The following is a 13,877-nucleotide window of genomic DNA, read 5'->3' as shown; positions in this document are numbered from 1 at the left end:
AACCATAACTCGGTCAAATTTAATGATTTTTTCACCAGTTTTTGATCACTACATTCATACTGTTACAAACAATGCAAAAAATACAATCATAATGGTGTATAAGTGGACACAAACGCCCGGGCGGTCAATATATCACTACCGGGCTGTCCCGGGCAGTGCCAGGCTATACTGGGCTGTACCGGGCTGTACCGGGCTGTAATTATTAGCACCGTGTACTTCCTGTGTTTATTTTTCGGAATATTCGGAACACCTTTAACTTATTATGCTCGAATAGGATAGATCAGAGGCATTCCGACTAGTAGAAACATCGAAGGAAAATCTTTGTGTTTTCTACTGATTTTGTCCTCATACAGAATTATTTACGAATGGTAAACGTTTACGATTAAGAAACTTAAGTATATACTTTTAAATGATATCAAGATTCTGACGACATGTAACAGCTTAATATTTATACTGTTCATTTTTTGTTTCTACTTTCGTTTTCTAACTGGCACTGGATTTGGGACTTTCAATAATAATAATAATGATTATTTAGGTAAAAGGCAGACATTACACGTATGTATCGCATTTTGCAAATTGGACATAAATATATTATATATTATCACAGATCCTATTTATAAGTTATGTATGCCATATAACTATTAGTAATCAGTCAGATTGGAAGATTCATGGTTGTCGACGTCTTTTAAGCATAATTCATTGCTTCCGTTTATGCTTCTTCATAGTCTTTAACTTATTTACAGGTTGCGCATATTATATAAAAAAAAATATTAGTAGTACGATGGTAAAAACTTGACTGGTCATGTTTGACCCAATGCTTAATATTGAGTCTAAATTTAAAAACATTTAAGGTTGTGGAATCTAACACAATTGTAGGGAGTTGATTCCAAAGCTTTGGATATACCTGCAGTGTTTACTTGCTCACTAAATTTTAGGTTTTTATCAATAACTACACCGATATCTCTTTCACTTGCTTAACTAGATCTATTTGATGTCTCTCCCCTTGCTGGGTGATCTCATATCTGACGTTGTCTTTCTCTTAATTGGCCTCTATATATTTTGAGTTGTTTACATTTGTCTGAATTAAGTTCCATCAGCCATTTGTCTGTCCATTCACATACTTTGTTGATATCATTCTGGAGTGACAATCCATCCTCATTATATATTGTTGATTTTTAGAGTTTGGCGTTGTCGCCAAACATTTTGATTTTATTGTTGAGTGACTCAGGTAGGTCATTGATGTAGATAAGAAACAGTACTGGTACGAGCACACTCCCCTGTGGAACTCCACTCACAGGTGACCATTTTGGATGACCAGTACTGGCCATTTACGACTACTTCCTGTTTCATATCATTAATAAAATCACGTATCCACTGTAGTAGTGCTCCTCTTATCCCGTACCCTTCCACTTTTGCAATCAGCCTTTTGTGTGTGACCTTGTCAAAGGCTTTTTCAAAGTCTAAATAAATTGTATCAATTTGATTGTTTTGGTCTAAAACTTCTGTCCAGTCCTCAGGGGTTTCTAATAATTGTGTTGTACAAGATCGACCACCTCTAAACCCGTGCTGATTTTTAGAGATCAGATTGGTCTCATCTAGGTGCTTGTTGATTTCATCCCTTATGATCTTTTGTAAGAGTTTCCCCACAAATGACGTGAGACTAATTGGTCTATAGTTACCCGGATTTGTTTTATTTCCTTTTTTGAAGATCGGGGTCACAACTGCATGTTTCCATTCTGCAGGTAACTTTTGATTTTTTAAAGTTTTACAGAATATAATTTCTAGTGGCATAATGATTTCGTCAGCGGCTTCTTTTACTAGGTGGGGGTGAATCTGGTTGGGTCCTGGTGATTTGATTGTTTTTGGTTTGTTTATAGCTTTTCTGATCTTGTCTTCAGTGATAGCAATTGAGCTGGTAGTAATCTGCATTTTTCAAGGCGGGAAACCGGGGATTTTGATTATGCCTTCATCAACGAATACACATAATTTAGGCCTTTACCTGGAATGATCCATAAAGTCACATTGTGGTTTAATTCCAATGGGGTCCCTTAGATCTAAATAAGGGCTACATCCACTTTTAGTCTCCATTTTAACCTATCTACGACTAACTCTAAAACTCGTAACTACAGCTACTCTAACACTACAAAAACACAACTCTAGCGATTCTCACGTGTGCACTCTCCGTTATTAGGACCCCAATATTTAAAGGTGCTAAAATTAGCTAACGCAACTATATTGGTCAAAGTGATGATAAGGTGATGCTGTCTGTGCACATGGACATCATTGAATAATTGTAAGACTTGACCAGAACTTAAAGAAGGTATATAATTTATCCACAGCAGTACCTTGGCCTCGTTCTTTATTTAGTGCTAATCCCAATTAAAAATCAATACATGTACCAATTACCATACATATTCTACCGGTCATTACACCACTAAAAATGTTTAAAATCTTGATTATCAATTGTATTTCTAGTACATTTTGGATATGTTGTTTGCAGAGTTTCCTGATATATGATGTCTAGTTCCTCCACATACTAATTTGAGTGTGTCGATGTAAACGATGGCGAGTGGTAGCAGACGCAATATGAATATTGTTACCACTGGGGCTGGGAATTACGATGAAGATTATATACGCAAAAAACTGGAGAGAGCAAATCAAAAGGTAAGACCAAGAAAAGGATGTCAGCGGTAATCTCATTTGGATTAAAACATACTAGTTAAATTATGATATACTAAGTAGATTTAGATCAAGTGCCACAGAGATATTAAGCTGTTTGAGAGTTAACCCTTTCACCCTTATGTAACTTTAGTAGACTCTACCATGTATTGATCTGGATGAGGTCATTTATGGTCTACAGTGGTGAAAGGGTTAAATAAAAAAATTACATCACCAATACAGAAAAAAATATGCTTTTACAGTATATATATTGTTTTACCAACTCCAACATGTATTTCCACATATTAAAAGTACTTAGATACTGCTGTATCACTTTAAAATTATGTTTTTATTTTTACAAGAAAGCACTTATTACAGATGTACTGCTTTTTGAATTCTGGATACCTTTAAAATCAATACAAATAAGGGTAATATTTTCAAAAAGAAATGTTAAAATAAAAAAATTTCCTTTATATCTTTTATTTACTTTTCTTTGCCAATTAGAGAACAGTTTATATACCGTAATATTAATTGCTTCGTGGTTATAGCTCTGTATTACATATATGAAACAAAATTGTATTACTATAAGAATTTTAGAAAATACTTGCAAATCAGCTTTTATTTTTTTTGATGAAATATGAATCTGATTGTGCATGTTTTTCGTATAAATTTATAGGTAGCTGCAGCTATGCTAAAAGTCCAAAAGGCACAAAACCAAGTGAGTTATATAGATGACAGTAGCAGTGATTCTTCTGACGATGACATGGGGGAAACTCATTATCATAAAGGTAACACAATCAAATATGTGCACCATCTATTATATCAATTTTGCACAATTTGATATATTTTATCTTTCCTTCCTTTCTTTTTTGCATTTACAGTATAATATCAAGCAATACATTATTGTTGAAACAGGATTTGGAAACAAGTTTTACAACTTACCTAAATCAATCCCCATATATATATTCCCATATTGATGGACAAAATAATGCAATAGGTGGATAAACATGTACATGTATATAAGAATACAAATGTAAGAGCTCACAACTATATATAAACATATGTATTGCATGCTGTTCCAATACATGCCGGGTAAAGGTAAGAAACGTAAATGTTTATGTTCCTAAAAAAAAGGGTAAAAGTGTGTCCAATCGGAGGTACATTTACATGTGTGCACACATATGTGATGCAAGTCTATTATTTGATAAATATTAGAATATTTTCCAATAAACATAATCAAATAGAAAATGTAAATATATATTTCCACATGTTTCCTTTCATATGTATATCCAATTATTTTTAAATGATAAATAATGAAATAACAATATACAACATTTGATATAGCGCCCTATCTAGCTAATGTAAGCCAGCCTAAAGCGCTTTACAGTTCATAGATATACAATTAATACAATTACCATATATACATTAATCAATACAATTTTGAGGAATTCACAGGAGCTGCCAAGTATCAGGCACTTTGACTACTAGTCCTATGCCACCTGGATAATATCTCCCTATGTGTGTATGCCTGCATGTGTGCTGGAGATGTAATGTGTTCCGTTTGTAGTGGGACAGTGCTTCCAACGGCATCATTTATAGTGAAGAAGATCGATTCCTTAGGCCTTTCGCTGCTATACAGCTCTTCAGGAGAAGGCCTCAAGAATTGGTCCTCATGTGATTTTCATTTTTTGTATCATTTTCTTGTCACACAGACTTCAAACAATTTTTATATTTTTTATATGTACTTTCACGGAGATTATAATTCATGGTGTTAATATTTGCAGGGTATTTAATTTCACAACATGTTTTGTGACCATGAATTTACCTTTTTTTTGTTGTAGGAGCAAAGGGGAAACCTGATGGTGCAGCAATAAAAATTAAAAAACAAATTGGAAATGGTATCGCAAACATATCTATAAACAGTGCCAAGAATGTACAAGTGGGGGACCGGAATGTTATGGTGATAAATAGGGGCGGAAAGAGACCCCCCAAGGAAGAGATGATGGAGGACGACATATCCGCCATCAGAGATGCTCCCTCTGTGGAAATGACTGGTCAGCAGCAGGCTGTATTAGGTAAAATCCGGAGCAAAACTTTTGTGTTTCAGGTGACATGCTAGAAAAAGTAGGGTAGGTTGTTAGGCTAATACATTTTTTAAATCTTCTTTCTCTTATTTTCATTGACTAATAATATGCTTGGCATAATACTTAACAATGCATCTCCACATATTACAGTAGTTATCAAGCTGCGCCTCTTGTGCCTCTTGTTGTACTTATTATAGGTTGGTAAACTATATAGGTAAAGCAATGATGATAGCTGTACATCACAAGTCACAATACGTATATTTTCTATCAGACCTCTACACACCAGCAGGTATTTAATATGTACTCTCGTAGATATTTTTCATCTGAAGGTAAAGGGAACTACTTTACCTGCAGTTATAATTGAAAAAAGTTTCACTTGGAGCCATTTTGTTGACATGGAATGTTCTCACATATGTAAATGATGTGCATTAATTAGGTTGCCTTTGGCCCTCCCCGTTCAAGGTAGGAGAGTCCTTGGCGGGGAGTCGGATAACCTGGGTTGGTGTTTGGAAAAGGGGGGAACAGTGTAAAATATGTGCATTATTTAGGTTGCCTTTCAAGCGTCAGCTGTAGGGAATGTCCCTTTAACTCAGCAGTAGAGCATCGGGCTGGAGTGCAAAGGGTAGCGGGTTCGAGCCCCAGCGACAGCACTATCTTTACTATCTTCACTATTCCTCGTCCTACTACACATATATATTTGTGTAGTAGGGCACGGAATAGTGATAAATACATAAAGTAATGGAATTTTCAGGCACAAGAGTTACTTCCCTTTTTAAGACAATCATATTATATTTCATTTTGGTAAGGTGCAGTTAAAAATTTTGGTTAGAAACATTGTTTAAATGTAGGATTTGTATTGGAAGCATCTCCTAAAATTTTAAATAACAGTTATTATGTAAAATGTATTTTGTATGACTTTGCTTTGCTTTTGTAATGGTTTACAGCCATCAACAATTAACCATTTGTTTTGTAGGGAATATGCCTGTAGAAAAGAAAAGAATCTTGTAACACAACCAATAAGTGTTTCTATGTAACATTTTGATGACTATTATGGTATGTACTCTGTCACCTTCATCAGACAAATGACCAGTGAAGCGTACACAAAGGTGTAAAATGTGTACATGTTGTCCACAAATCAATGTAGCTTCGGCTACAGTGTAAGCATATGTACCATTAGTTGTTATATATGTATCTAAAAGACTCGATTCAGCTACGCTTTTTTGAATCGAGTACATCCGCTTCACTGGTCATTTGTCTGATGAAGGAGACAGAGTACATACCGTACTATAGTCATCGAAACGTCACATAGAAACACCTTTTGGTTGTGTTACAAGAATCTTTTCATAATACCTGTAGTAAATAAAGGATTTGAACAATGGAAGGAACACACTTTAACCTGATGGTACTTTATATTTTGAATGTGTCTTAGTAAAAATAGTGTTTGTCCACCTATCAGTCAGTGTGTTGTCAGTATAGGAGACCAGTAAGCAATACCTTTAGGATTATACCATGAAAAGAAAATGGATTGTTTAATGTATGGGATGACTTATTTCTGACCAACAGATTTAGAAGAAATTGTCGATGATAGGAAGTTGAGAGTCCTTGCCACTCATATTGGGAAGCAATGGCGACGAATATGTAAGTAAAGAAATAGAGGTTTAAAAAACCAATAGAATTTCTAGACAATCTATTTTTGGTTAGCTATTATGTCGGCAGGTTTGAAAGTATGTGTCGTTATCATGTCATGGAAATGAAGCCATTCTATAATGTTTCAAAATTCATTGATTCTGTCAGCTATCCTGTATAATGATCAATTTTCACACTATCAAATTTTTGTCCATTACAGGTAAAAATCCATATTCACCAAGTTTTATTTTCACCCTTTTTGTGTACTGACTAATTAAAGTTTGGTATGTATTAATATTTGATGTCGTTAAAAAAGACTTGTATGGTTTGGGCGTTTTTTGACCCCCAAATGCATCAAAATTCAAAACCTTTAAATGAACTTTCAAACAACTGTTTCTCAATTTTGAATACTTCCCCTATACTATACAATATTTATTTGTATTTCTAATTATGTTGCCATGGTAACAAGTTGAGATTTGCATAAATAAGAAACATTTGAATATTCAGAGAATATTGTCATATTTTTTGCATGGTTTTTCTTCTGGAAACCTGTCAAAATTGACCGAATATTCAAATTTATGCAAATATGAATTGGTTACCATGGCAGCCATAATTGAAAACACAAATAAATGTTTACATAATAGTACCAGGGAAGTATTCAAATTAAAGAAACAGTCATTTAAAAGTTCTGTTGAAGATTTTAAATTCCAATAGATTTGGGGGCCAAAAAAGGCCCAAACTATATGTAGTCCATTGCCTTCAATATGGAGTGTGAAAAAGACTAAAGTGAAACTGCGGCAAAAAACAACATTACCTTAAATCTTTTAAACATATTTTTCCCTTTTTTTTTACAGTAAGAAAACTAGAAATATCAGAGGCAGAAATTGATCAACTCCATAGTGACTTCAACGAACAGGGCATTATGACTGTCATATTTCATGGACTGCAGAAATGGAAACAAAAAAATGCGAGAAATGCGACAGTAGGAAAATTGGTCAAAGTACTGTATGATGTTACCAAAAACAAGGAGGTCATTGACAGCATGAATCAGCCATTGTAATATATGGTGGTTCTAAGAAACAGACAAAATGTTTCATTGATGAAAGATGAGCTAGTTTTGCATTGTATGTGTGAAATTCAAGTTTGGATCATTGATATGATTCTGAGTCAGCCTGTTGCTCGGACACGTCTTGTTTTTTTTAGCAGATACAAACAAAAAACTGAGAAGAAACAACACTCATTCACCCCTGAAGACACATTTGAACTCTTCCAATTCAAAGGTTGGAATAGTTCATTATGAAATTTCAGTGGTGCATGAGTTAAGACTGTAATTAATGTTCAATGTAGTGTGCTGGCATGTTTCAGCCTAAAGGAGTCCGTCTTCCGAGCACGACTGCATGTTGTTACTTACAGCTGTGGTACACTCTATGGAACTGAGTACTTTACAGGGACATCGGGTCTTCACCCCCATGTGATCTATTGTAGATAGACATTTAATTTTGTACAGGATAGTGTGTTTTGAGAAGAGATTTATTTCTTAACTCTCCCAAAAATACTGTATGCCAGGAACCCTTAGCCCAGTAAAATTTTCACCCGTCACTGGTAAAATTTATTTTTGCGCAGTGTTTTGCCTTGACATGCAGGTGCTATGTATAGTTTATTATGTAATTATTTTCACTGTTGTGATAAATTCGCCCTCATTACGGACGGGAAAAGGCAAACAATAAACTACGGCTAAAATTTCCCAGTACACAGTAATCCCATTAGTTTGCTACAGCATAAATCAAGTGAAGGCCGAACATGTTGATGAAAACAGACTAAGAATCAAAATTTCAAGATTTTCAAGAATTTTATTGTTCTAGAACGTATATGCATATTAGTACTGTTAGATGCATTACCTATGACAGACACCAATCAATTCAACAGCTAGTCAAGGATCCCTGTCTCACTGCATTGTGTTTTTTCTTATATTCATTAACCTAGCTTCCCTTAAGTTCTATTTGTATACAATTGTAGCACAGTTGGGTAAGAACACTGTTGGTAAGAACACTGTTGGGTAAGAACACTTTCGTTGACATTGTAACGCAATCTGTTAGAGCGATATCATTGTATAACAACCGGTTAGAGCGATATCATTGTATAACATTCTGAATTCCAGGTATTTCACCTCAGTTTTTTCTCATAAAAACCCCCTTTGGTATGGTTTTCTTTTTAGAAATGTTTTATCAAAGCTGCAGTCATGGCAGAAAACAGTTTTGAACACTTACATAAAAATGTAGGTACAGTTTTTGGCAGTGGTACGGGGATCCATAACTATGTATATTCAGTAGTTTCGAGTTATTTAATTTGCTGATACATGTATATGACAGCACTTGTACATTAAAAATAAATAAATAACACTTACATTTCAGTATTAGGTACGACTGGGATAAGTGTAGTTCTAATTTGTTATAAATAATTGTGTAATTTATTTTCACTCTTAAATCATGATACTCATAATGTCAGCATTGTTGAAATAGCAATTACAATTTCTGTTTTCTTGCTATAATCCGACCAATTTTCCAGCTCCTATTGGTAATTGCATATTTGATGTGCTAAATTTGATTTTTTTTTTCTTTGTCATTTTTTTTTTAACTCATTCATCCCTGAAGGCACATTTCAACTCTTCCAATTTAAAGGTTGGAAGAGTTCATTAGGAAATTTCAGGGGTGATTTTATTTAATTAAATAACTGTTTCAAGTCGAAATCTGTTTTTCGAAAATCCAATCTCCTTCATTAAGTTTGTCCTCCAGAGGAGTTCTCTTTAACAGTGAACTATTTCTGGATAAATTGATCTTGCAATTTTTGTGTTACCATGAGTTTCAACAGTCTTTGATTAACGTACAGATTTTCTGGTATACCCAGATATTTCTTGTAAGTAACTCGGTAAGAAAATATTGGAGAGGAGGAAAAAGCTTTAAAGAAGGAAATTTCCTTTATTCCAGTATTGCTTTGGAAAATAAAATCTTAAGAGAAGGAAATTTTCCTTTATTCCGGTAATGCTTTGGCAGCAAAATCTTTAGAAATGGGAATTTTCCTTTGTTCCAATATTGCTTCAGCAGAAAAATCTTTTAGAGAAGGATATTTTTGGCATTATTGCTTCCCTGTGACAAATCTTTAGTGGAGGGATTTCCTTCAGTTAAGAAGCATTCATGATGATGGTGAATAACTTATTATGTTACTTTCACCGACAAAATGACAAGTGATACTACACGAAATACATGTGATAGTGTAATGTAATTGTAATCTTCACATTTTAATTGAATATTTATAAAAGATACATGTACAGTCGCTGATTTAAAATAAACCGTAAATCAGGATGTTTTCACTATGGTTATAGTTTTGCGTATCTTGCGCAGGATTCAAATTCGCAAAAATTAGACCCTTTTTGAATTGCATACCATAGCATTGTACGATACTCACCGGTCACAACGATCTCAGAAGTGCAACTCATTCAAAAACTTTGGTATTGGGATAATTTTACAGTAATCATATTTTTGCACAGAGTCCCAATTTACAAAAAAAATAGACCAGTAAAAATAAGACTACAGCTTTTTTTGAGAAATTTGCAAAAAAAAAAAAAAAATGATCTATGACAAGCTTCCATCTGACTGTGTTTCCTTACTTGATCTGTATGTTTGAACCAGCAATATCATCTTCATAATGGCATTTTGAATTAGATTGCCAATTTTTTTCACAGGTTTTTAAGATATGTCATTGTCAGTGAGGATATTAATATTTGTTGTTAGAAGTCAGTGTCATTGTTGATACCAGAAACAAACATGCTAATGTCTTCCATTTAAAAAAAATGGATAGTATTGAAAATCAAGTGTTTAAATACTTTTGACCAATTGGAGATAATCTAGATGCATTATAATGTAGAGCATTGTTGATTTTTAGGGGTATAATTGTAATAAGAAATTATTGGGAGATTTGGCGTTTAAAACTTGTAGGGTAGAAGATCATGTGTCAAAATAGATTGACTTCACATTAAATGATGTTGCTTTATCATGAGTCATCAGAAATAGTGGTATATGTAGAAGGAAACAAAAAAAAATATGAACATTTTCATCTAAAAGAAATTCTACTTAGTGAGATAGGTATCATGATGATTCAACTTACCTTATCATTTTTACAAGTCTATTTTGGCCATGTTAAATAACTAGGGGTATAAATGTGCCACCATTGGCATACATGCCATATTTAACGAATTGATTTCTGGGAAAATCAATCAAAAATTGCTTCACAAAAATTACCCTCTGTGTGAGACACATTGCTTACAAATTTCAATCTGTGCTAAATGGTGTAAAAAACGCGTTATTTCTACTTCAGAAAGAATAGCTACTTTCATTCACACTGACCTCAGTCACTGATAGGTCTTAAATCTTACGCTGGTTGCCAGTTTGAATGAATTGAAGAGTTGTACATTTATGAAAACAATTTGGACTTAATAATCTGATGCTGCTTTCAGGCGAGCCTTGACAAAGCCTTGCAAGACCTGCATAAATATTTGCAGGTCCGCCAGGATTTATACCCGAATATGTTGAACCGGATACAGGCCCTGGTCTGGTGTGGACTTTCCTCGGATCAATCTGTGATGAAAGTGGGTGTAAACATTAAACAGACACGACAGCTACTAGTTAATCAATGGTTTTTATACGCCCGTCGAAGAAGGGGACGTATTATGACATCACGTGAGCGGGCGGGCAGGCAGGTGGGTGGGTGGGCATGCAAACAATGTCCGCTCGATATCTCGAGTAATTATTAACGGATTAACTTCAAACTTCACAACAAGGTTAATTACCATGAAAGCTCGGACAAGTTCAATAACCGCCATTATCCGACCATAATTTGTGGAGTTATGCCCCTTGGTTTCATTAATGTGATGCATGCGTTCCATGATGTTGTATTGCACTCATTGATCTACCAGTTATGTTAAATGATTTCTCTTTTAATATCAATTACTCACAAATACTTCATATATTTCAATCATACAAACAACTGCTTATTCAATGTGTGGCGGGCGTATTATATACCGCTCGCAGTAACCTTGTTGGTAAAATAATCCCCCAAAAATTCAGTTGATGTCACTGTTTTGCCCTGGAAAGTTATGACATGTTTGCATTGTTTCATTGTATTTATCATTTATATTACTCACATCAATTTATTTACCCTTTTTTTCAAGTTGATGACAAAAAGCATCAACGATTCAGCATCTTCAAATCACATGTAACTTTCAACTACTAGATAGTCCACTACATGCATATGTATAAGATTCCTATGTTTCCCTACGAAAGGGAACACTTTCTCAAGGTACTTAAATATGCAAATTGCCACATATTTGCAAAATTTAATCATTTGGGACTAGAGGAGTTATATGGTAGGTTTCATTATAGATTAAATGTAGCACTAAAGAGGTATGCTCCCTTAGCAGTTACTCCACACTTTTTATTTAACCTACATTTACTTTCATTGTACCTAAGATGAAAATGCAAGATTGATTGTGCCTGAACATATAATATATTGATGAATTGATTCTATAAAAACTGGTTTTCTTGTATTGATTTAACTCCTTAACCCCTGAAGACATATTTGAACTCTTCCAATTCAAAGGTTGGTATAGTTCATTATGAAGTTTCAGGGGTGAATGAGTTAACAGAGTGTTGCTATTATAGCATTGAATCAATGATGGTAAGTATACATGTGTTTCTCCTTTCAGGTTCTTTATTCATAAAACCATTCCTATTATCAAGCACAAGTTATTTTCTCTAAAAAAAACTTAACAACTTATAAAGATCATGTGACAGATTAAAAATAATATTTTAAAAAACAATTGTAGGATAACAATTATTATAATTATAAGTTTCAGCTAAGTGCAGAAGAAATATTGAAATACATCCTAACATTGTATATGAGCAAAGATTTGAGATGTTGAGCACAGAGACAGAGTTGAGTCTGAGAATGGTTTTATGAATACATTCCTTGGTGTGAAGATTATGTTGCTTTGAGGCTCAGAGTATCATTTATGTGATGTTTTGTAAATATGAGGTTGTTTATAAGGTATATATATATAGCCTACTTGCTGTACATATCCTGCAATAAGCCCAGGGGTCCACTACAGAAGGTCCCGCTCAAGTATGGATGTGGGCATATAACAGGATCTACTGAACTGCAGTATGTTTGGTTTGGCTTATTAGTAGGCAGGAGCTTATTGCCAGATAAATATGGTATTTATATGCAGGTATTGTACAATTCATATAACTAGCCTGGTATCTTACAGGAGTGGTGGTATAATACATGAATTTTGTTTACTTATGCTTAAATAAAAGGGGTTTGATAAATTTAACACAGTAAAATTTATAATTTATATTTAAGACATAAAGATGTTTACATAGAGTAAGCATTGTTGAAAATTAAGAAGTTATTATATATATGTAAAATTTTGCTGGTCATTGATAAAGCATTTTCATCCCATTAGTTAGCTAAACTCTTCCCTGAAAGAAAATGTGAATGAATAGAACAGAACTACAGTTTGATAATCTGTTATAATTGACCAGTTTATCCAATAAACATGAAGAAATTATTTTTTTACATTTGTGTTGTATCATTATCATGTGTTGTTTGTGTCCAATTCAGCAGCATCTGCCATTACCATAACTTAGTCTTGGTTGACCCACTCACTCAACCAATGAGGATTAAACCAGCTAAAAGTACAGTAGAACCTTGTCAGTCTGGACACTTTGGTTTGTGTGTACAGTACAACCTTGTCAGTTCGAACAAGTATCACACTATGACATTTAGAATGTTTGACCATGAGTACAGTAATATACCGCAGCGTCCGTCCATCCGTCAACTTTACTTTAAAACACTACTAGTCCTGAACGGCCTAGTAGATGTTGACTAAATTTGGTCTGGAGTATCCTTAGGGCAAGGGGACTAAATTTTGTATAAATTGTGGGTGTGGCCCCCCTTGGGACAGAGGGGCAGGGCCAAATATGGGAAATAGAGGTAAAACGTTTAAAATTGTTCTTCTATCGTAGGGATTAAAGGATTTTAACCTAATTTAGTCTGGAGCATCATTTGGCCAAGGGGACTCAATTTTGTATAAACGGTGGGTGGGCATGGGGCAGAGGGGCGGGGCCCAATAGCGGAAATATAAGTAAAACCTTTAAAATCCTTCTTCCTCTGTAGGAGTGACAGGATTTTGTCCAAATTTGGTATGAAGCATCCTTGTGGGAAGGGGAAGCAATTTTGTATAACTGGTTGGTCTGACCCCCCTTGGGGGTAGAGAGGTGGGGCCCAATAAGGGATGTAGAGGAATAGCTTTAATTTCCTTCTTATTTTGACCAAATTTGAACAGTAGCATCATATTTGGAAGGGAAATCAATGTTGTATAAATGGTGGGTTTGGACCCCCTGGGGCCTGAGGGGTGGGGCCAAATAGGCGAAACATAGCAAATTCTTCAAAATC

The 13,877-nt window shown here is 34.5% G+C and overlaps 1 protein-coding gene across 1 annotated transcript; it reads left to right on the top strand.

The window, feature by feature from the left end:
• Window positions 1-271: 271 nt before the first annotated feature.
• LOC110440499 (receptor-interacting serine/threonine-protein kinase 1-like) lies at window positions 272-9,732 on the top strand. The gene is made up of 6 exons (XM_021483616.1): window positions 272-368; window positions 2,501-2,664; window positions 3,335-3,446; window positions 4,500-4,733; window positions 6,306-6,380; window positions 7,223-9,732. Exons 2-6 carry the CDS (start codon window positions 2,563-2,565, stop codon window positions 7,426-7,428), a joined length of 729 nt encoding a protein of 242 aa, XP_021339291.1. The 5' UTR covers window positions 272-368; window positions 2,501-2,562; the 3' UTR covers window positions 7,429-9,732.
• The last annotated feature ends 4,145 nt before the right edge of the window (window positions 9,733-13,877 follow it).

The sequence above is a fragment of the Mizuhopecten yessoensis genome, unplaced genomic scaffold (genome assembly GCF_002113885.1).
Source record: "Mizuhopecten yessoensis strain PY_sf001 unplaced genomic scaffold, ASM211388v2 scaffold11183, whole genome shotgun sequence".
NCBI classification, from domain to species: Eukaryota; Metazoa; Mollusca; class Bivalvia; order Pectinida; family Pectinidae; genus Mizuhopecten; species Mizuhopecten yessoensis.
The sequence above is the reverse complement of the archived record's forward strand: the minus strand, read 5'-3'. Positions and strand labels throughout refer to the sequence as shown.